The sequence below is a fragment of the Bacillus rossius genome, chromosome 13 (assembly GCF_032445375.1).
Source record: "Bacillus rossius redtenbacheri isolate Brsri chromosome 13, Brsri_v3, whole genome shotgun sequence".
In the NCBI taxonomy this organism is placed as follows: Eukaryota; Metazoa; Arthropoda; class Insecta; order Phasmatodea; family Bacillidae; genus Bacillus; species Bacillus rossius.
Genome location: NC_086340.1, coordinates 29,607,757 through 29,633,420, shown reverse-complemented (window position 1 = coordinate 29,633,420; position 25,664 = coordinate 29,607,757). Strand labels below are relative to the sequence as shown.

The 25,664-nt window shown below is 35.2% G+C and overlaps 1 protein-coding gene across 3 annotated transcripts in view; it reads left to right on the top strand.

Annotated features, from left to right (window-relative positions):
- The window catches only part of LOC134538416 (ral GTPase-activating protein subunit beta), a 159,360-nt gene that overhangs the window by 13,622 nt on the left and 120,074 nt on the right, over positions 1–25,664 (top strand). For 2 of the 3 annotated variants that reach the window (XM_063379719.1, XM_063379718.1), the window contains exons 4-6: positions 13,107–13,271; positions 14,192–14,425; positions 17,812–18,072. In XM_063379719.1, coding sequence (XP_063235789.1) covers positions 13,107–13,271; positions 14,192–14,425; positions 17,812–18,072 — 660 coding nt within the window. Of the gene's footprint in view, positions 1–4,280; positions 4,308–13,106; positions 13,272–14,191; positions 14,426–17,811; positions 18,073–23,407; positions 23,576–25,664 lie in introns of all 3 variants that reach the window. The other variant, XM_063379717.1, reaches the window with a different exon arrangement.

The window sequence follows — 25,664 nt, the reverse complement described above, 5'->3', positions numbered from 1 at the left end:
TGTACAGGGTGGCTATGTAACAGGGAAAACGGGGAAAAACCAGGGGATTTTCAGCAACAGGTAACAGTTAAGTAATTTCTTAGGTAGTCAGGAAATTTTTTTAATGATGATGTTACTGAAAAATGAAATTTTGTAGCACAGAGCTATTTTGATTTTAGCCGGTTCCATGTGCACAACCTTTCTTCCTCCTTTCTAACTCGTATCTAAGTGTTAAAAAAAATTTCCACCCCTTTAAATTCCGTTTTGCTTGTAAGAATATTAGAATTTCGACCATGCACACTTATTTCAGTGCTATCGACATTAGAGTGATAAAATAATTGGTAGTTGCAATTGTGAAGTGTGGTATGCCTACGAGTCGTCTGTAATTTTGAATTTTAATTTTTGATGGTTATTAGCAAGTAATATCAACTTGGAAAAGTCAGGGAATTTTTTATCACAGGATTGCTAGCCACCCTGTTGTTGGAACTAACCTCCAGGTAGAACCCCATTTAGTTTTACCACTTAACAGTTATTTTGTCCTGCTGTCAATGTATACAGTGTATCGTTCAGCAGCTAATTGCTCGACTGGATGTTTGGGAAGGGAAAAATCACATCATATTTCAGAAAAAAATGTTGTAAATGAAATAATTTTTATTATTTCTTCAATGACATGTATATTTCACTCTCGAGAATAAATTATTTTGATGAGAATTTCAAAAACAAAGACTTTCACAGGGTTACATTTTTGGAAGGGATGAATGCCGTTGTTTGGTGATTGTAAACCAACCATATATTTCAGAACTATGTAGCATGTGTTTGACAGATATTCTGTTGACACATTTAGAGCTTTATTTTTTTATATTATTTTAATGTAAAGATACCTCTGAATTAGAAGTTTTTTTTGTTGCGAAACAATAATACCTTTTTTATTGTGAGTGCGTTTAGGAACCACAAATTATCCAAGTTTTGGGGATGTAAAAGGATGTATCAATCTAAAATGTATTCAGTTTTGTTTAAAAATTTAAATTTTTTAATAGAAAGTGTTATATTAATTTTACTAGTGGATTTAAATTGTTTTAAGTGCTTTATGATATTACAAGATATTACTTAATTATGATATTACTTCATGCACCATTTTCTTTCTTATTAATAGGAAGTTACCATCAGAAAATCACCAAATAGATATTAATATATTCTTCTCCGTATATCATGATAATTAATCCAGTAAGTTGTTTCGAGCAATGGTGGAAAATCGCAAGTGATTGCAAGTCTCCAGATGTTAGTAACTCATGCAACCAACATACGCACAGACAGACACCTGCCCGTACCGTACATGAATGTATGGTGTTGTGGTTAAACATTGGTGTCGTGGCCGTATGTTAGCTTCTGGAATAGGCTGGAGGTGGGGTAAAACTAGCCAGCCCTAAAAGTGTTGTTTGCATTATGAAGTAGTGCAGTAAAGGCCATTTAGTCCGGCTCGTTTCAGACCACAGCAATGCAGGATTAGCGATCTTGCCGGATCACAAACGTCAATACAGAAATTCCAGCGTCAGGGAAAATGGAAAACCTGTAATAGACGGGGGATTTTGAATTTCTGGAAAAATTGAGGAAATGTTTGGGGAAACGCATGTTAAGTCAGGGAATTTAAATTAACATATTGCACAAAGGCTCAGTCTGTGTATTGTATTTGGAGTAATTGTTTTTTTTATTGCAATCCTAGTGTGCTGAGTATTTTGATTTTGCGTGTGAGGCTGAATTCGGTCTGTGATGGTGCTTCAGAGTTTAATGTAAGAAACAACACTTTTTGCATGGATTCTTGTGTAAACAGTTTTATCACGACATAGAATAATCCATAAGTGGGTATGGCCATTTTAGGAAGTATGTAGTTAAAAAAAATTGATTTTGGATATTTTTAGGGATGGGCCAGTCAGATCCGAAAATCCTCAAATCCCATCAAATCCTTAGTATTTTAAGGATTCAATATTAGAGGGAAAAGATTTGAAGGAAACTATTAGAGGAAATAAACTAAATTAAAAAATTTAACATTAATAACCTCCTAGGTTTACTAGGTCTACTTTTTTCTTCATATCTATCCTGTTACCATTTGCCAAGATATTGTACTTTTAACATGTAATATTAAAAATAAAATTATAATATCTGTTGATTCTGTAAACTTTATACATTAATAAAACATATAAAGGGTTAAGTTTTACCACCCCATAGTTAACATTTTTAATTTCATGTACATTATTTTAATTTAGACCCTTGAGATTTAGATTCTGATTCAAGGCGTATATTCATAGTATTCTTTGGGATTCTAATTCAAGATTCGGGTTTGAGAAAATTGGGATTTGACCCATCGCTAGTTATTTTCTATAGAAATGTTTTGATCAGAAAAAAATTAAATTTTTGTGTGGAGAAGTCAGGGAAAAATAATGGAATTATTTTCGTAGGTTATGCTGGATATCTTATCTAGATATGATGGCAATACCAAAGAAAAATTAATATTTAAAACAAGTTGTAGTGAGCAGCTGTATGGCAAGAAAAAATGAACATGAACACGAACAGTATTACTGTTGGAAAAGGTTTTTGTTATCACGTTTTGTTCTATAATTAATATCTCCTTTGCAAAAAATCATTTAGGATTAAAAACAAAATTTTGAGTTCTGCGAATATAAGGCTTCTGGAAATTTCTGAAAAATGCTTGAATCCACCTTAAAAAATTTGTACCCAAGCTATTCAATTGGTGCCAGATTACAGAATGTGCAGAATCAAAGAATGCTGATTAAAGAGTACCGACTTTACGTACTGAAGCAATCGTTTTAGCATCGCTATCGGCCGATAGTTGTAATTTTCTGGATTTTAGATTTAATTGTGTCCAATGGATTCGTCGAAACCTAAACACATAAATAAAGTACAATTTCATCCATTCAGGTGCCACCTGACTTTTCTTTTTACATGTTTATAGTTCCATAGGCATTTTTTACTTCATTGTTATGTTTTTCAGGCTACACTTGAAAATGTTGTGTTGGTTAGGCATACTGTGTATTGTGCTGTGCTAAAATTTTATGTGGTAAAATAGTTTTTGTTAACTACCAAAAATTCTTTTAATAAAGAATTTTATTAAGGTACTGACTTATTACTTACAAATATTGAATATCTGGAGACTTCATTGTATTTACAAAATGTACGTATTGAATCGGTTTTGTTTCAGTTATTGGATCTGTTAAATAAATGTATCATTTCCCATTATTGCCCATCACTAGTTACGTACTACTCACTTGCCAGAAATGTTTTTACTAAGTATCGCTGTTTTGTGAAATAATTGTCTTTGTTTGCAGAAAGGTTTTGTTTCTGTCATTAATAGTTTCTTTTCCATTGCATTGAATATGGTTGTTTTTTTTTTTTTTTTTAAACAATGGAGATCTGATGTTGCTATGGTTGGTGTTTGATTCCTCAGTCAGATTATAATTCTGAGTTATAAAACCTGCATGTTAAATGTAAAGTGAGGAGGCTGTATGGCCTTAAGTGTGTTTGAAGGCTGGTAAAGTAATTTCCAGTTACTTTATTATTTATTAAGATTTATATATTTTTTGAGATAACTACACAGTTTAGAAAAGTACAACTAGTGTGCACAACCAAATACGAATATAAGACCAATCTGGATATACAGTTAATAAGCATGCATACTCTTTTTTAATGGTTAATTTTCTTCATTCTCTAATCTAGCCTGAAAATAATTTAATTATAAAATTTTTAGTTCTAGCAAAAAAAAAAAATTTCATCACTATTTTATTAGTAACTGTACTGGTGTATAATTTAATTTGAGTCTCAATGAGTTAGGTTATCTTTTGTAGGGGTATAAAAAAATGGAAAAAGGTTTTATGGGGAAAGACATAAATTTAAAAATCCTATAGTAATTACGTATGTATAGCAGCAGTTAGATATCCTGTACATTTTGCAAGGAAAAACAATTGAATAAATAAAACCTGCAATACTGCAATAGCACTATATTTATTAATTAATTTTAATTACAATGTGTTTGTTAAAAAAATATAGAAACCACTAAAATTTTTTTTTTCATCAGACATCTGCAACTCTGATAACTCTTATATTGTATTTCTGAATCTGATTATTGTCTCAGAATTAATTTTATTTGGTTACTTACATAAACTTCATTATAGAGTCAAAGTTTGGTAAATAATAACAAACAAATTTGTATTATGTGTATTTTTATAGCATGTTGTAGCAATCCTGTATGGACTGTACTTATATTGAATGTGTTTGTTTCCCTTTTCAAGTGTGGCCATTCCTGTACTCGGACTTAGGTAAAAAAAAAAAAATATTTTTTTTTTTGGGGGGCTCTTGCTGACTATGGTAGATTATAGTTGCTAGTACATTACAAAACGCGGTGTGTGGCTTTTATGTACTTGGTATAGTGATGAAAAATGTGAAGAGCTTTGCAATTTGTGATATCATGGCATATTGCATTACATATTAGTGCTGCAATAAAAATCGCAGTGTGTAATAAGTAATAATTGATGGAATATTTTTCTGTGTATGTGAACATTGTACATATGTATGTTAGCTTTCAAATTAATAATAGAAAGAAAGTAGTTTGAACACAATGAACTTATTCAGTTATGCAGGAAATGTTCTAGCAGTATGTAAGAGAATATTTCGTGTTAAGAGGTTGAAGACAGGTGATGATGTTACATGTACAATTTAGTCATGAAGGTTGCAAAATATATATATTTTTATTTAAAAAAATATTGCTGTGTGTTCATAGCCAGTTAGAAGCATATATAAACTACTGGTTCAGTGGTTAATCAAATCACATACATTTTGCACAACCCCATTTATTAAAGAGTATTTTGATGTGGTTAGAAATTGAGCAGCAATCATTTATACAGCTAGAGATTTGTGTGTTAAATGTAAAGAAAATTATTTTTCTTTTTAAAGCATTTTTAAGGGTGGGGTATATTAACTTAGACATGAGTTTGGAATCACCCCTTGTCCTCATTAATGTATATATACATATTTATAATTTTGTAGAATGCTTATGACAGTGGTGGGTGTGAAAAATAACATGTCAAAGAATTAATGTTAAAGAATTTATTAATTTTATACAATGATTATAACTTAAACAGTATTATTGATTCTCATGATTTTACAAACTCATAAAATCTATTAATGTATACTCTGTCTTAACAAAATTATTTAAAAATATTTTCAATACTTTTTGCAACTGCTTTATAATATTTACAATAACTTGAAAGGATGGAGCTTATGGAAGAGACATGTTTTTTGTAATCGTTTAGTGTGTGTTCCTTAACAAAGTCTTTTAATTTTAGCAAAATTAGAAAGCTTGGTGCTTGGAGCAAATGTGGTGGTGGTGGTGGAATACAAGGATAATAGAGAGATTTTGCTGTGATCCCATGACAACATAAGACATATAGACCATTAAGGAAAACTGTAAAGTGAATTTAATCTCTCATTTTTTTTTGGTAACCCAGCATCTGTACCTCCTTGGGGCCACCCACATGCACGGGAAACAGATAACAGATAAGCCGTGTCATTGCAATAGAGTCCAAGCTATGACGAGAGACTGAGACCACCCATCATAGCATCGACACTACCGGGAACCCCCTCCATCTACTCAACTAACCAGACAGTGTGCAAATACTAGTTTTTTGATGGCAAGCGAATATCAAATTGAATGTTTAAAATATTCGCAAAGTTAAATTGAATTGCCAATATTGTTCTCGGCAAAGCTGTATTTCACTTATTTTTTTTAAAATACAGGATTGAAGAAAATAAAAAAAGTTAAACATTTTTAATGTTTGAACTGATTAAGTGATTAAATAGTTTGTCCCTATATATAACTGGAGTATGATCCTTGTACGGACCATCAAAAGGGCTGTTATGTCAACCAACACAATTATAAGGCTTACGCCACAGAAACAGGATAATAAATACTTTAAACGTATGTTAAAAATGCATGAATCATAAAATATTACATGCGATAAAGTTTACATATTAATAAATAACATCATCATCAATATCATTATCGACTTCTTGGGGGAGAACAGTTCTGAGTAACCAATTAATAGAAATTAGTAAATGCATAAAAAAAACAAACGACAGAAAATTAAATTGAAACATAATTTTTCTGAGGTGGCAACTGAAAGAGAATTTATACTAGACAGCAAAAACAACAGTTAAAGTTTGCGGATTACATTATGGCAAGGGCCACTGCCTCACTCACAAGATATGACAATTAGATAGCTTTCCCCCCGAGGTCGCTCTCACACGTTGTTGATAAAGAAAACTCTACTTGAAGACTACATGCTCATGACTAACTAGATCGCCTGAATAAAACCCTGACGGCTGTTTATATGGAATCGGCGCGGCACAGCGTGCATGCGCCAACCCCGAGAGGGGAGGCGAGGAGAAACAATACACAACACTAAGAGGGGGAAGGAGGGAGGGAAAGATGCGCCAACGCCCGCGGCGAAGCGCGACGTTTGAAGGCAGCAGACCTGACCGCTGCAGAATATTAAAAAGAGCTTCAAATGATTCGCTTAGTTGAAGCTCTGCGCAGGCCTACCAGACAGTTGACTGTGTCCTTAGTCCTCAGGCCTTATCAGCACTGCTGGCACCTACCCCAATCTCCCACTTCACACTGGGGACCCCTCAAAACACCCAGTGAACCCGTGGTCCGGTGGAGGCCCGTCCAACCTCTGCTAGCTGTCCAGGCTAGTAACCGGATCTGTGTCGTCGCTCACCGAGCTTGCTCCAAGCGATAGGCGCACCACTGTCAAGTGCGAGACTTTCACATGTCTGATCCTGGGCCGACAGAGGAAACCTCATTGGGGATTCGTTCACCACAGACATCCCAAGCTGTTACCTGCAGTTTTAGGCAGCTACACAAACCTCTCCTTGCTTTTAGGATTCCCCCACCAGTTAAGTCGTCCTTTACCTCTTATGGGAAATGCACCTAAGCAAGCGTGTTAATTGTTTTAAAAAAATATTCACTACTGTTTTGATGTTTATAGAATATACTGAACAAAATTCTAATCTTTAACTAGTGTGATTTCAATCAGCGTCAGTTTGACAATATGATCAGTATGTACTGTTACAGCATATTACATACTTTTATTTATTTAAAGATTTAAATTGGGAAAACATATTATTATTCTTTAGTTTTTTTGATAATATAAATCATGTCTTCCCGTAGCCAACTATGTCACTATCCAAGTAGACTTTTATGAGAACAATTAGTTTTTTTATTAATTGTGAAAAATCTTTAATATCATAATGATATCATTCGCTCACAGTAAGTTTTCTTATGTCCTTAATATTAAAGACACGTCCAAAGAACACACACATAATGTAAGTTCTTCAATGAAAAACCCACACAAATTAGTTATTTCTATTAAAATACCTGAATACACAGTCAAAATAATTTACACACAACAAGCCGCTATTATTTAAGGATTCGACTAGCATTTTAAGATTCTACAACGAATCAACGAAAAAATAAGACTGCAAGTATTTTAACACATTGTTCAATTACTGTTTTAGAAGAAGGTGAGTTATGAAACTGACTTTAAGTGTCAGTAACATTGTGGAATATGCTAGCTACTCTCTTCCGAATTCATTGGTTGCGAATTAACTTGTTAAATATAGTTGGCTAGCTAAATTGCAGTTCAATTTGCTTTAGCGAGTAAAATTAAATAAGGGTCTATTTTTCTCGACTTTTGCTTGTTGTTACTGATTTTTTATTGGTCAGTGTGTTAAGTGTCATGGTTGGCCCGCCTAGGCAACCTGACAGTAACATTCATTAAACACTTGAAGCATGAAGAAACACAGTAGACTGGATAAAATTATTATTTTTTTATTTTGAAAGTTGATTCGGCCCATGATTTACCTATTTAAAATTGTGCCTTTGTTTATTGTTTCCACCAAAAATCTAACAAATAATATCGGAGAAGCCAACTTACATACCAGTCCAGATGATTTTCCATACATATCCACTGTCGCTCATAACTCAATTGTGAGAATAAAAACAACAAAAACAAGCATACATCAATTAAATCCTTGAGTTAAATTTTTAGCTGAAGTAATGATTTTGCCCTGGGGCCTTCAATTATGCCTGGGGTTGATTTTCTAGTTACGTAACGTCCAAAAGATAAGAGGAAAAAATACAAGGTTTATCTTTGGCCTGGCCCTGACCAACAATTTTTCTGAGAGTTGCAGATGACACAACCGCATACTGCGACAATCGAGTGACAACTGGTTGAACAATGTAGTTACTTTCCTTAAAAAGGTGGAAACAAAGAGAGGTAGCAACCCCCCCCCTCCTCGTGGGCCAACCAACCAATCACAAGACACATGACCATATGTGGATACGTATATAGTTCCATTAAATTCTAGAGCGTCGCATCATCTCACAGCATAATTCATTCTGATTGACTGCCGAAACAGAATCCAGCGAACATTCTACGACATTGTTATGCAGTGATGCATATATGTGTTGTTTTTCATATCTTGGGAAATAACTTATGTCTCCAGGGTGTCACGCCCCTGTCTTTCTTACTTTTGGGAATATTACCTTCTAAAATTTTGAAGTAATGTAAACCAGAAAAGGTCAAAAACGTAGTCAGCACACAAGTTAATTTAACTAGTCAACAAATAGCAATATAGGAATAATAATTAAAACATTCAACATTAAATATGCATGCATAATAGTTAAAACATGATTATAAAATAATTATGAACCTTTAACAAAATCATTCAACTTAAAACATTCTTAACTAAAGTTAGGTTATTATTATCAGGTAGCAGGACTTAACACAATGTTACAATTGTCATCTCTGTAACAATTAACTGTTAGAATTGAAGCATTATTGGAATTGTTTAATTTATTTTTCAACAAAAAAAAAATCAAAACTTTTAGAAAGAAAGAAATTCAGAATGAAAAAAATGACTTGTCAACAAACTAAACATCTTGTGAACAAGTGAACAGGTTTCTTTTGCCCAGTGTAATCCACACTACTGAGCTAGTGACAGCATGTCTAAGTGCTGACGAGTGGGTTGCTAATAAACTCTTCCAAGGTTATAGATGTTGTATAGGCTGGCTAGCAAGGTGGAGAGTGAAGGTTACCTCAGTGCTGCAATTGAGATTGTGCGCAGAGCGATGCACAATCAGTCTAGGTAACCTCTATCTACTTGAGGGCGTACCGGTGTTACGATCTGATTTATTGGTGGAAATAGTGGGTGCCACCACGTTAGTGGGCACGTGGACCCGGCTTGATACTCTTACTCAGGGCGTTACGTAGCCCGTGTGCGGCGAGATATTAGCCCTCCTGATCTTGAAACCAACACCTGTCCCTAACTGAGCCCGCTCTCAGCGTCGGGCACGCTTATAATTTACCGCAGTGGGCTCTTAGGGCGTCCCACACGCCTCTGACTGGGTTAAGGACCCACGTGGCCCCCCCGAACACAAAGACACGTGACTCAATTAAGTTGGTTTTATTTACTTCTACGTTACACGTCCTCATACAATCCTCCCTTGATACTGTTAAAAACGCCCGAGGCACGAATCGGTTTAGTTGAGGAGGCGGATCACACACGTGGTCGCCTCAAACTTTTACGTAGAGCACAAGTGGTTAAAAAACTCCTGAGAGCATAGAAATTACTAATTAAGTAGCCCCACCGATCGAGAGAGGCCCCGAGGATGAAAGAAAACAATTTGAATTAATTAACTGAACAGAACTACTTATCGGTGAGACAGCGGTGATGTCCTCGGGGTGTCTGCAGAGACGTCTGCTCTCGGCCGGCTGAAGAAGGAGACTGGGGCGAGACAAGGCTGGCGGCAGGAAACATGGCGCCCTTCGCGCCAAACACAATTACTGTTAACATCCTAGCTATTGCGTGCCCCGGGTTATTATAGAAAATAACATGAACTCTTTATAAAATTACCAGATACACATCCACGACCAGATCGTCTGTAATCATTACTTATGTGGTAAATTAGTTTAAATAAAGTTATATGTTAGTTCCGTCGCCGCCTGCTAGGGAGCGTCCTTGTCCGTGCTTGCACGTACTTTACTACAAAAATATAATATATTAATAAAACAAAAGACACTCACTTACTGACTTGTCGTGACACTATTTTAGGGGCGAAAGAAAAGATTACAATATTATCAATTACATATAGGGGTGTGGCGCACTGCAGCTAAGCGCCCTCTTGCCGGGTGACCAACACACACACACACACACACACGCACACTCGTTAGCGGGAGGTTTGAATATGAACTGAGGGTGGAGGTGTTTGGGCGGTGGCATGTCGGGCTCAAAGGGGCTGCAGGCTCGGACGACGTCATACTAACCTGGGCGGAATTTAGGTTCTCTTTTGTCAATTGTAGTTGTGCTATTGTAGTTGGTCTATAGTTGGTTAGAAGTTTTTAAAATTAATCTTTGAAAAAAAATTAGTGCCTGTATTGAATTCAATTCATCTGAAAGATAACATGAGATACAGTTGAGAGTTAGAATTTTGATTCATATACATCACACCCATCATGGAAGGCTTGTATATTGTACGTGTGTTGCAAACTATCTTACATCAGTTTCTAGTTGCTATACATATATGTATATAACGAGGTGTGTCCGGAAAGTAAGTACCATTTGTTCATTAAAAAAAAAAAAACTCATGGAAAAAAGGTTTTATTGAAAGTTTTAGTTTACTACATACGTATCTACATGACATTTTCACATAGTCACCATTCAGTTCCAAGCACTTTTCGCAATGCTCTACTAGTTTCTTGAACCCCTCGGCCATAGGCATCATGGACTTCAAATACGCAATGTGTGTAGCCTAAGTACAGGCACTCAGTAAACATCTCCGGAGAAAAGTTTAAGCAATCTTCTACTCGAGTCGAAAAACGATGGCTACCTTTTTTGGGATGAAAAGGGCTTCATTTTGGTTGATTTAATGAAATGTGAGTCAACAATCACAGCAAAATTTATCAAATTACGATTGTCAACTGGTTTAATTTCCAGGCGGCAAACTTATATGCAGAGGGGTTAAATAACCTGGCAGAGCATTGTGAAAAGTACTTGTAACTGAATGGAAACGATGTAAAAATGTGATGTCAATATGTAGTAAAATAAAACTTTCAATAAATTTTTTTTCATGAGTTTATTTTTTTGTTAATGACCAAACTGTACTTACTTTCCGGACATTCCTTGTATAAAACCACTTTTCGTTTTTCACTATAATTACTAGTGGTCTGAGATTTTTTGAAAATATTTAATATTCATAAATATTTTCAGATTCAGTTCAACCTTTCAATCAAAAATTATATTAACTATTCATTGCCAATATATACATCAAGTAGGACTCATTCACAAAGTATTTAAATGAATAAAAATATGTAATAATTATGCAGCCATGAATATTTCTTGAGAAATATAGATTGATTTTCTGCAGCACACCACATAAATCCTTTTTATACATAACAAATAATCTGTGATTATAATTAAAAAAAAATTAAATTACTCTTATCAGCTAGACTAACAAAACACCACTTTACTCTATGTATTTTGCATAAATTGTTTTAGACTTGTGAAGTGCAAAAAAAATAATAGGTTAATATTTGATTTGAGAAATATTATACTCATTTTGAAATTTGATTAAAAAAAGGATATGCAGAAGCCTATTTATCATATTAAAGAATTAAAAAAAAAGAGTTCTAGCCGAGCAGCTAAATAATATCTGCTGCTACCGTCGTAATAATGTATTATGTTTTAATTGGGAACCTAAACCATACATTTAAGATGAAGTAGACTCTTTTTTCTTGTGTACATGTGCCAATCATTGGCTAATAATTGGTCACCAAAAATGTAAAATAATATGTATTTGATTTGACAACATAAGTTTGTTGACATAAATATCTGACCTATAATTTAAATAAAAAGAAGAAGAAAAAAAAAATGTAACAATAAATTTCCAAAATGTGTATTTTAATGTATGAATTTTAAAACTTTTTTTCCCCACTGAAACTTTGTTATATGATGTTCTGTTGATATTTCGTAACCTAAACCGAGTGCCAATTGCATTAGAAGGATGCCAGTGGGTTGGAAGAGAAAATTAAGCAGTTCTTTTAAAAGTTTGAATCAAATATAGCATGGGTATGGAAAAAATATTTGTATGTATGTGGTACTAATTCATGTGAGTGATGATATTTTACAGAAAACATTTTATTGTTAGAGGCAAGATTTTATGATGTAATTTTTAGTTCAATTTCATTTTTAAAACAGAGGGTTTTTGTGTTATTGTTTTTATTTGTTTTGTAATACTTAACTCCACCAAAAAAATTGCTGCATTTTTACGATAACAAAAAATCTGTAATAAATTGGTGTAAAACAGATACATTCAGAACAATAAAAATAAATTGGCTAGCATTTGTGGTTTAAAAGTGATTCAATAAGAGATGCACACTAAAACAAATTAATATTTCTAATCCATTCACTTTGGTACAATTTTTTTTGTCCGCAAATAATGACAGTCCTAGAATTTCTAAAATTGAATGATTTTTTTAAATTTAAATTAAGTTTTGGTTAAATGCTGCTTAATTCCAAGATATAACTTGAATTTTGGTGTAATGCGGTGTTTGACATGCTTTTCTGTGTTTTATGTTGGTTTTATCGCAATCCAGCGTATAATTTTGCTCTCTTTTATTGGGATTTAAAAAAATTACTGTTTAATTTTTTTTTTGGTTTCATTTAAAATAAAATCTTTTGAACTCCTACATCGAGCCAAGTTTGCCATCTTTAATCTCCTGTTTCAATCCCATGTCGAGTTTGGTTCCCCAATTTCTTGAATCACGTTGCATGGCCACATAATTTGAGGGATCGGAGAGCCTGTCTCGACAAAGGATTGGAACAGGGATTCGAAGATGGCACACCTAGCCGGACATAGAAGTTGAAAGGGTCGGTCTCTGTGATGTGTGCTTGCTAATGCTAGTGCGCACATAGTTGTGTAGCGGGCCACATGCTTCGGGGTTTGGTGTGTGAAAGCTGTGTCGGAGGAGACTTGATGGCCGTGCTTTTGGGGGCAGGAGTGGACACGGTGAACCGCCAAGCGGTGCTGTGTCACCGCGTCCTGCGCACCCTGCAGAACGTGGCGCAGGCCTCCGCCGTGCTGACCAGGGACACCTGGGAGGCCCTTCTGCTGTTCCTGCTGGCCATCAACGACACCTTGCTCGCCCCGCCCACCATCAGAGGTACAGTGTCCTCGTGTGCTATTGGTCGGTACAATTGTGTTTTTAAAACAGAGGAGATTTCAGTGTTATTGTTTTTATTTTTATAAGTTCATTTTGTTTATAGAGATAGTGTGTGACACCTGCTCTATACATTCTATGACCATTAGTATATCAATAAAATGCTTACAGTCACTTCAATTCATGAAATTAGTTTTCAAAAAAAAATAGTGTTATTAAATGGAACCAGCATTTTCAAATTGAGTTATGACACAACTTTGATGTGCAGTTGCACCTTGCTATTTTATTATTAACCTTTTAGGCATTAAGAGCTATTTCAAAGTTATGAGTGCTAACAGCAGAAAATGAAGTAAGTCAAGGAAATTTGAGTGCTGTAGTGTACAGCCTACAAATACGTGTAAAAAAACTGGCTGAAGTTTTTTTATATTTTGAAAAGTTTTCTCTCTAAATAGAATTTTCCATTTGCACTGGTTTGTATCAAAGTTATTTTTTAATGTTTATCTTATTTATTTTGTATAGAAACTTTTTTGTGATTTTAATAATGTTAGTTTATACATTTTTTTGAGTATTTACAGTACAGATTATAAAAGTAGCAATAATTAACCCTAATTATCTTTGTCTCTCATGCAACACAAAATTCTATCCTTACCTCTTTGCTGAGTTTTCCTTGCTTCTCTTTCTTTCTTTCTTTCTTCTTGCCACTCATCCATTTATTTATTTTAATTTAGCCGGTTTCGTCCTTTCTTCCTGCTTTCTATCTTCTGTTTCCTTTTTCTTTGTGCTTTCCTTTAGTCATATTATTTTGTTTTTACCTTACTCTCCTCTTTACCATCTCTTCTTGCTGTTTATCCCTCCTTCCTCTCTTCAACTGTAACTTCCACATGTCCCCACCTGTGTCACCCTGGAGAGTGGTGGGCCCGCAGACGACATCGGCGACCAGCTGTGCGAGCGAGTGCTGAGCGTGCTGTTCGAGGTGTGGCTGCTGGGCTGCGCGCGCTGCTTCCCCTCCCCGCCGCTCTGGAAGACCCTGCGCGAGACCTGCATGAACTGGAGGCACCGCGTCGCCCTGGTGGACCAGTGGAACCGCGTCAACCTCGCCCTCACCGCCAAGCTGCTGGAGTTCACCTACGGACCAGACTTCCCCGAGCTCAAGATATGTGAGTTCCTTGTGTCACGTGCTGTGCCGCCTATTACCATTTTTTTTTGCACAATTTTAAATTTGAATTTTTGAATTATTATTTTAGCAGTAAGTTTGTAGCTAAAACTTAAACTTTTTCCACTCACTGCGCATTCCCACTTAATCTTTGTCAGGCTAGTTCCCCAATTCGTTTCCAGCGCCGTATCTGATTTTTGCCAACCCTCGGCGAGGGCAGCATTCAGGCTCTTCTTATCCTCGCTTTGGGGCACGTCTGGTCACTGAAACACATCCTGTCGCCGTGGTCAGGACTGCTTGTGGCTGCATATTCGCAGGGCCCTGAGTTTCTCGAAGCTCTCCTGAGGTGAGCACTCCAAGGCATGCTCATGAGTCGTTTTACCAAACCCACAGTCATGTCTCCTGGCTCAGTAGAGCTCTGTTCCCACCGCCCCTTCCCTCTTTTCCATGAATCACCGCCCAGACTGGTGCGCTTAACCCCGGCCAGCGATGGCCTATCTCAAGTATTCAAACGTACCACCCCTGACCTCTAGTGGCGAAATTATCAACTACTCTGACCTCTGAGAGGTTGTCAAGCTCATCCTGCCCCCTAGCGACTCACGCAACCAACATTCTCATGTCGTTCTTTCCCGAGCCACCAGAGAGCTACAGTGCTGATATTTTGAAAAGGGGGTTAACATTCTTTATAACAGGAGTAGATGCCAACTGTTTTATCATAGAATGCTTACTGGGTTCATCTGTGCATCGCTGTATTGTCCAAAGTTGTTATATTTCTGTATTTACTGGCCTTGTTTTTACCATCTCGTTGTCAGCTTGTTTTGTTGTTTTTGTGCTGTATTTTTTATGACCAAATTCCCTTTGTGTTTTGACTAAGCATGTAACATTTGACGTAAGCTGATATTGACTTGTTCTCCATTGCTGAGGTATTTTCTATGACAACCAGTGTAAATCAGCAATAGCGTACGTCCAATTTATTTTGTTCAGTAAATTTTCTGCTGTGCAAAAGTCATTTAAAGAATATTCTTTATTTTATGAATGTGCAATAAAATTAATAAAATATGAGTTGGCATTTAACATTTAACATAAGTTCCCTAATATAATATGTCACATAATACAACCTGGCATGTTAGGTTACTAACAGCTTTAACATTATAAATGCATAACATTTTCTGTGTTTTATTCATAAAAATACAGTAAATGTTGCAATCAAGAAAAGGCTCCAATCTTTGGCCCAGAAAATTGAGATTGGAAGTTTGACACAAAGTGCTATATGTCTTATGCTTCAAGTTTTACGTGTTATGTGATGTGCATGGGCAGAGCTCACTTTTTCATTGATTTTGTCCAGATGGCTGAACAGCATCTGGTGTCATTAACTTGTTTATAGTAATTTTTGTGACCATCTGGAGATGTACCAAGCGTGTTGGTGTGTCAAATGAAACTTTATGATAGCAATATTATCCTGGAATACATTTTGGACACATTAATGATAACAAGAAATAATTGCAACTTAAAAAAGCACTTGAGAAAACTATAAAAAATGGTTCTTTTTTGTGTGATGTTGCTGCTTTTATTTTTGCCGTACCAACTGTATCAATGGTTGCGAAACATAGGTGGAAATGCGTTGAAACCAGTTTCTAGCCTCGTGCAGGGTACTGGTTGTTAAAATGATTGCCTATACCTATATGTTTCCTTACTGGGATTGGGTTTTGAAATGTTCTGGAATATGGTCTGCGAGTTAGTTTATGGTTGTATCCCAGTGCATACTTGTTACCTTACCCGAACGTCTTAATATATCTTCCATATTGTAGCGAACCACCGCAAATCCTAGGCGGGCCAGGGGTAGATCTTCACAGCCCTAGCCCCTTATTTGTCCATGCCCACCTGATGTTTTCTTCTGTAACGACCATGGTGAACCAGCAATTTCCAACACATTATGGTAAATCAATCTTCTGCATTGCAAGAATCATTCAAAGAATGTTCTTCATTTAATGTGTGTGCTCTATAATTTAACTATGTTAATTGCCTCTAAAATCTTTTTTAAGAATTAAATTTTTAAGATAAAATCTCATATATATTAAAAAGCAAAAATTACTATTTGAAAATACAAGTAAATTTCTCTATGCTCTTATATTTTACACTTAGTTAATTTTTTAGTGTTTTTTAAATCATTATTTCCACTTAACACAATTTCTGGCATATAAGCTGTCATGTAATACAATTTGTCATGTAAGACTATTAGCAGATTTAACCTCTTAAAATGCACAAAATTTTAGGTTTTTATGCCAAAAAAAAATCCAGGTAAAAAATTGTAATAAAGAAAAATCTCTAATCATTGGCATAGAAAACTGTCCAGTGTAGTAGTTAAAAATTGACAAAATGTGGGATCAATAATTTGTACTTGCCATGACTTGTAGCATGTAATTTCTGATCATTTTCATTACTATACTAAAATTTGTTTTTTCACATATTTATATTGTACACCAGTTACTTTTAACCTTAATTGTGGTCATTACATGAGGTGACATGCAAAAGCTTCCCTAAACTTAAATTACATGTGAATATTGGTTTTTACTAGAGTTGGGCCAATCAAATCCTCAAATACCATCAAATCTTTAGTATTCGAAGGATTCAGTATTACAGGAAGAAAATTAGAATAAATGTAATAAAGCAAATTAAAAAATTCAAGACTGATAATCTCCGAAGTTTATTACTTGAATTTTGTTATTCATACCTATCCTGTTACCATGTTAACATGTAATTGTGTAAATAAAATTAAAATATGTATTGATTGTGGAAACTTAGTTTAAGAAGGAAACACTTAAGTGTTTAATGTTTCAACACCATAGTTAATATTTTTCATTTCTTGTAATTATTTCATTTTTCACACTTGAGACCTAGATTCGGATTTGAGGTACTTTTTGGGATTCGAATTCAAGATTCGTATTCGAGAAAATCGGTATTCCACCTATGACTAGTTTTTTGAAAGCGTAATGCCATAGTCCCTTGCTGTTGAGTAGGGGTGAGTGCAAGCGGGGATCTCGCCCAGAGATTAGGAAAGGATACAGATGGAGCATTAGCCGTCAGACGTGAAGCCGTTTATTTCCCCATTTTTTTTTCCTGATTTTCACATACAAATATGGCGGACCTTTGTTTATATTTGTATCGGCTATTCTAGCCTGCTTTTATTAACGACTGTAGTTAAGCTGTTCCGAAGAAAATTATATCAAAATGTTACCGGTTAATATGTTTATACTGTATATTAAAAGTCCGAAACCAATCTTCAATTTACAAATCTAATGATGTGAATTGACATTTACCTGCAATACAGGTACAGCTGATGCGTTTGTAGACACACGGCCACCACTCGGGGCCTCCTCCCTTGTGCTCCAGCGGAGGACGACGCCCAGCTGATCCCGGCGGGGATGACCCGGGACTGCATCGCGCAGAGCTGGTTCAGGTTCCTGCACTGCCTGGGGAGCCCCGTGGTGCTGTCGCGCCCCGCCGCCGTCAGCCAGACGCAGAAGTTCCTGCAGTTCGCCATCACCAGCGAGAGCGTGGTGGACCCGTGCCAGCACCCCTGCCTGGCCGGCCTCCCGGACATCTTCCTGAAGGCCGTCCGCGGCGTGGCGGGCCTGGTGGACGCCTTCCTCGGTGGGTGGGCCCCGCTCCGACCGCTGCACAGCCAAACACAGAGATGCAAATGAAAACATAAAATTCACAGAAATTCACCTGACTTACCTCGTTTTGTCTTTTAGAATATAAAATTCATTTTAGAAACTTATCATGTGCTGAGTAAAATCATTTATTTAGTTTATTAGTAAAGTACATAAAGGCATACTATACACATACCGTACAGATGTGGCCGAAGGCTTAAAGAGTAACATCACGATTAGTGGTGCACCAATATGACTTTACCGATTACCGATTCGATTACCGATTATGAGAGCAATAATCGGCAGATACCGATTCAGTTACCGATTATAATGAAGAAATTTTTTTTAAGTGTAATAATGTACACAAAAATTTTTATTCCCATGTGAATTTAATAACAAGATTAGGTAAAATTGAGAATACAGTTATAATAACAGTATAAAAATATATAAAATACACTATTAAGTCATTGCAAAGTGTAAATTAAATTAACTTCTATTTAAATATTTGTTATTGTAAACAACTTGAACTACAGTCTAATAATTGTAATTTACAATGGGTAAGTTTTTGTTGCGGAAAACTAGCATTATTATCGACTATCACATAAGGTTGCATCAAGAAATTACCGTTTAACAATGTAAACATGCTGCTTTATTTTGTTCACTTGAGTTTATAGAAAAATGTTTCCACACTTCATTTTTTTTCGTCCCTACTCGCCATCTCACTACAATTATATAAAAATGACTAAAAACAAATTCTAGCACATGTTATTTTATTTATGTTGACTGAATATATAAAATTATAAATACTTTTTCACTTTTCACGTCACATACAAATAACACAACAACGGATAATGTTACCAAAGACGCACATAACGAGTTGGTAAAATGCAGTGATAAACTCTAGAAGGTATCGGGACCACGATTTTGAACCGCTACTACGACTCAAAAAGATCGATTGTCATAGAATCCACTGCAACTGTTTGTGGTATTTTGATTGCGTGACATCTATTTTACGTCTCTGGCTATAGGTAATGAACAAGGCCACTAAACAAACTAAAGACGAAACGTAAATAAACGTGTAGGAAAAATGTTTTTTTTATTGTTCGAGGCAATGAGATTTATTAAACTTAACGAAATATCTGTAATTATGATATGACGGAGTTAGATGAATTTTGTAATATATACAAATATTACGGTATTTCGTCCTAAAATCTGTAACAAAATATTACACGGTAAAAACCTACTTAATTACGCCGGGACGTAAATAATCGGCAAAGTAATCGTTAAGATAATCGCCGATTACGATTAATCGGTAAGTACCCATTATCGCCGATTACGATTCATCGGTATCCGCATCGGTGCACCACTAATAACGATGATTTGGGGCTTTTCTACGTATTTATTTTTTGATTCATATTAATCACATTGATGAAATAAAGACTTTGACAAAAAGTAAAGTGTTTTACCACAAATTGTTGAAGCAGTTGACGTTATTGTGCTATGTGTACTGATTTAATTATTACTTGTGTTTTTAATTTTTATGACGATAAAAACAAAATCCACTGTTTCTAGTAATGGAAATTGCTTATTGATAACACCATAAAACCTTTGCTCTAGCTATAGAACCCGTTGCTAAACCCATAAGCTCATAGCAAAGTCGGCCACGTTTTCCTCTTGAAAAAAAATTCAAGAGATTGGTTTTCTCCCTAGAAGGAAGAATGGCAAGGGCACCCATTCCCAGGGGCAAGGGGGGGCAGATCCCCTCTCCCCCTTAGCTCTCAGGGAAAGGAAAAAAATACTGTGTCGTCAGGCATTTTTCTTTCAAGAAAATTATTTAAAATTTGGGTATTAAGTAGAAGTGGTTCAACACATAAATATTTTTTATATAGCTTTTTTTTAATGTATACTGACAAGTTACCATTCGTCTTCCAAAATATTAAAAATACTCCTTAACACCAGGTCTAGGCCCCCTTCCTCCCCCCTTCCTTTAAAACTGTCATGTGTGTACCCTTGAAGAGTGGTGTAGCTTGGGAATCAGGTGTGTACAAATTAATTTGTGCATTCATTCTTTTGTGTAAATTGTAGATTGTAGTTGCATCTTTTGTCTGACTTGGTATCATTTTTTTTTACTGGTTTTGGCAGCACTGTGGATTTAGGAGGTTATTGGTGGCTATAGTTTTAACATATCAATACTCTGTTACAGTTTTGGGTTAACTCGGTTGTGGCTCAGTATTGAAGTGCAGTTGTTTCTCATTACAAAATACCTGGTTTTAAAGTACTGTGTATTTCACTTGTATGTATGTACAGTAATAATAGGTCATAAAGCTGCAGAGTTGGGTGATTTAAACCACAATTGTTTAAAACACGGTCCAGACCAAGTGGTTTTTATAAAAAATTAAAAGTTTTTTTTAAATAATGTATTTTTGAAATAGAATAAATATATTTTTTTAATGAAAGGTATAAATCCACTCTAATAAAAAAAAAGTGGTCATTAATGTTTCTTGTGATTTACAGGTACAAAAAATTATTTACTACTGAAGATCTTATCATATAAATTATTTGAATATGTTGCAAATCATACCCAGCAAAATACTCCTCTGAATTTAAGAATAATAAATACTAGTTAAATCCTATTCTGTGGGAAATCCCAGACTGTGGAGAATCCTCCTCCTGTGGGGAAATACCCTGTCTGTGGTTAAGTCCCAGTCAGATGTGCATATTTGCTGGTCTTCAGTTCTTTGATGTTATAAAATTTATGGTTCAACATGGGTAGCAGAAATTGGGGGGGGGTTGTATGGCTTTCATTTGAACATGTTGAGAACCAAAATAACTAAGGTAATAAAAAAAACCTGGTTTAAACCTAAAAAAACTTGGTTCAGTCCCAAAAACAAACCAGGTGGTTTGGTTTATTTCCAACCCTGTTAATCCGACATTCTATAGTTCGGAACCTTCTGTAATCCGTCACCAATTGAACTGCTTGCATTGAGATGATTTCTAGTGGATTCAGGCTGTTGATCTTGGCTGCCAGGTCACATTTCTGTAGGCCTGTGTAAAACTTCAACCAAGCTAATTGATTGAAGGTCTTTTTAATATTCAATTTGACTTGGACAGGAAATTTGGTATGTATTTGTTTTATTTGAAGTTTTGGTTTTGTTTCAAAGCTTCACATCTGATGTGAAGCGTGTAGAGCTTTAAAACATGAAAGCCTAAGAATCTCTCATGAAAATTTTTACCTTTTTGTGTATTGTGTATATTTTGCACAAATTGAGTTGGTTGGTTACTATAATATATATATATATATATATATATATATATATATATATATATATATATATATATATATATATATATATGTATGTGTGTGTGTGTGTGTGTGTGTGTGTGTGTGTGTGTGTGTGTGTGTGTGTGTGTGTGCGTCCGTGCGTGCGTGCGTGCGTGCGTACTCAGGTTTTCTTTTATGAATGTTCAATATTGATATTATTCAGGTTTAGTGTATGATTTTTTAGAATGGTGGTGTATATTATTGGCATCCCCGACGGATTGTCTTCTGTTTGTCATTTATTAATAGGTAGGTGAATATGTGTGGTTCCAATATTTGATATTATTGCTGTGTCAGTCTCTACAAACAGACAAATACCTAAGTACATAAAGGTAGGAAGCACTAAGAAAAGTCATATTTAGTTGCTTATGTTATATGACGTACTTTGCGACAAATCAACCCTTTTTAAAATGATTTTCATTTTTATCTTTCCTTACTCACTTCAAGTCGATTTTTTTTCTTCAAAAAATTTATTTAATCATTTTATGATTACAATGCTTACATACGTTGTGGGTTTTTTCAAAATTTTTAATTTTGCTTTTTTTTTTTAGTTTACTTCTTACAAACAAACACTCTGTATAGTATTAGCTGAACTTTCTGGACCAACAATGTACAAAAATTAGAACACCTTTTTTTGCATTTGTAGGAGTAAGGCTCTAGATAGTCCTTATGATTGCTGCATGTAGTGTTGATGGTACCGGTAGTTTACAATAGGTGGCAGAAGTTAGAGCTTGAGATTTTTTTTGTAAATACTGTGGAACTAAACACTTGTTCTGATCTTGAGGTCTCTCTAAATAACACTTGATGAAGATTAACATGGTACATATAAACTGTTGTGAAGATATAATAATGAAATAATGCCAGGCATGTCTGCTATTATTTCTGGAGAGCTCAACATTAAATACAATTAAAAAGTTATGTGAGGTCAATTATAAATTTATAAAATAACCCTTGAGTATAATTATGTTAAGTGCCTTTTTTAGTTCAAATCTTAGTTGTGTATGAAGGTGGTGGAAAATTTTTTATTTTATTCATTTAGTTTTATAACTAAGGAATTCACAAGATGCTTTATAAATTGAACAATTCAGTCTTTTATTTCTGGAACATAAGTGATCTTAGATAGTTGTTTGGATATTTTTTGAAGACGTTTTGTTGTAAAATTTTTACTTCACTTAATTTTTACTTCTCAACAGGTTGCATTAAAAATATTGATTATAGTTTGGGTTTTTAAATTATGTCCAGCCATTGAAAATAATTTTGTAATATTAGCAGCAATATATCTTAAAAAGAATTACAAAACTAAAACATACATTTAAATTTGAATTATTTTATATTCAATTACAAAGATGCAGATCAATAATTTTGATACTTTTTTTTTTTTAAATTTAAATTTCTGTTGGCTGAATTGAAAGTACTTGGAATACAACATTGTAGAAAAGTTAAACATTTTTACACATAGAGATAAAACTTCTAACACACATGTCCCAAAAAAGCTAACATCATTGTAATTGTTTTTGAAAAATACTTCTTCAACCCACTGTTGCTAAAGTACATATCATTCATGACAGAAGTACAGAAATAATACCTATCTAGTTAAAACACAAGTTTGGCTTCCCTAGGTAGTTCATGTAGAACTACATTTGTGCATACCGAAATGTATTATTCAACTCAACATTTTCTTAGGTGTATTTATAAATAGGGACTGGAAAAACTTGCGGGCTAATGTCACTTATTCACTGGCTGAATGCCTGTGTTGAGTTTTGAGTGTTGAGTGTTTCTCGTTGACTTGGAGCCTCACACGTAGAATGCTTGCCGATCACTAAATCAGACAATGAAGTGAAGCTGCAAATTTTTCCAATCCACGAATATAGATGATAGTTTGACCTAGAATAGGTAACTGGTGGTGTATGTGGCTTGCTCGTAGCTTCCGCTGGTGTGCTGTAGCTCTCTTTGTAGACGAGTAGCTTGTGTGTGTGTGTGTTGGTGCCCGCCCCCACGCCCGTGCTGTGTGCAGGCGTGCCTCAGCCCCCCCTGTGGGACGAGGCGCCCACGCCGGCCGCCGAGCGGGACAGGAAGGAAGGGGTGTCCTCCCACCCCCCGTCCACCACCCACTCCCCCACACCCCCACCCCAGCGCAGGCTTGCCAAGAGCTTTAGCGTAGCCCCCTCCACCGCCACCAAGGGTAACTATTCTGCCTGCTCCCGCAGCTGCGTAGCTAGTAGGTCTTTGCGAAGCTCCCGCTAAGCCCTTTTTAATATTCTGTTTCGTTTCGCCCAGAAATTTGCCTTTAGTTTTTTTTTGAAGCTTTAGTGGTGATGCAAAGCTTCATGTCTGATGTGAAGCTTTGCATTTGTTGCGCAGCTTTGAAAAAAAATTGGAAGTTTGAGATTTGCTCATGAAAATATACAGTTCTTTTTTTGTGTTGTATGTGTTTTACATAAATAAAGTTGTTTATTTAAAAAAAAATATATAAGGGCAGCACTCTGTTTGCTTTTATGAATGCTCAATATTAATATTATGGGTGGGTATTTTATGAGTTTTATTGAATTTTATTATACATCCTGTAGGGCCCATTTCAAACATCACAAATGTTAATTGAAATTTTTCATAATTTAAATCCTGCTTTTATAAAATAATTGTAATACAGCTTTGCCAAGTACAATATTTGCAATTAGATTTGATTTGGCGAATATTTTTAACGTTTGATTTGATATTCACTTCGCATAAAAAATTCTAGTATTTGCACAGGCCTAGTAGTTAGTTTTTCATAGTGTTGGTGTCTGTCTTACCGTTACTTCCAGCCCCTTTCAAGCAAGTCACTGAAGTGGTAGCACACATTTTGGCTTTCGTACATTGTAGACATTTTGAGTGTATCCTGGGTGTTGATCTGGTTCAACAGGGTGTCTAAAGATCATGAAAGTCATGATAAAGTCCTGGAATAAAGTCTAAATGTACTGGAAGTCATGAAACTTTAATTTCAAGCACCGTTTTGCTAACTTGCACATTATTTTTGGTAATTTTTCTTTTTTGTATCTCCAGTTTATTTCAAAGGTTTATAATTCATATTTTAAAAATCAAATACATTTTGGTTATAGTATAATTTAGCATCACAAACACATTTAACTGCTTAATTTATTTTAATATTTTATGTTAAAACACAATTGTATTTGTTACACAAACAATTGCTCCCAGAAACAATTTTCATCAAAGTTTTATACATTTTTTCAAAATGAAATATATTTTGGTAATTCTACAACTTTGCATCACAAACACAAGCAATTTTTTTTTTAATTTTAATATTTTATTTTAAAATATACCTATCCCTCACTTAGCACGTTTTCAGATTGTGCGGATTCATTTAGCATCACAAACACAAGCATTTATTTTCTTAATTTTAATATTTTATTTTAAAATATACCTATCCCTCACTTAGCACGTTTTCAGATTGTGCGGATTCATTCAGCGCAATGTGAATTTTACTGCCCCAGTCTTGAATAGCACGTCTGTAAATTTCAGTTAGCACTATATCTCGGCAGGCAAAAAATTTTAAGTCTTGCACCATGCCACAATGTCTGTTTCAACTTCTGTAAACAACAGATGTGCCGTGGGATACAGTTAGCCAAACAAGGGAGGAAGAGATGTGCACGCAGGTCTGACTATGCTATCAGCTGTTGTACAAACATCAGCTATGGCAATTTAAATTGCATCTATGGAGTGTAAAGGACCAAATATTTTACGTGCCCGCATATGCCGCCGTGCCGTACCGTTGTCGCCTGGCCACAAACCGGGCCGTGAACTCAGTCTAGCCAGTGGCAGGGAATTCACTCAAACAAAAGCAACATATGCCCTCTTCACCTGCCGGTAACTGTACGTGCTTGATCACTCATAATGCATCGTGTTCTGGTATTTGAGACAAAACTATAAGTATTAACGGCGCACAAATTGTAATGAAGGCCATGCTTAAGTTGGTCGCACTTTAGTTTTAAGTAAGTCAACTGTGCGCACAATTGTACGAAATAAGTAAAAGTTTATATAAGTATAATGCTGTTGGTTGTACTTAAGGGAATATATTTGACATGGTATACCGTAACAGAAATGAACAGATCATTCACGTGGAAAAGGTTGTTAAATGAATGTTGCAATGAAGAAAATAATCTTTGGCCTGACAGGATTGGTGTGAACAGGTGGTGCAAATAAGCACTTTAATTTTTGAATAATTAAAATGTTATTTATCCGGACAATAATATCGGTTTCACTGTCAGTAAAGGATA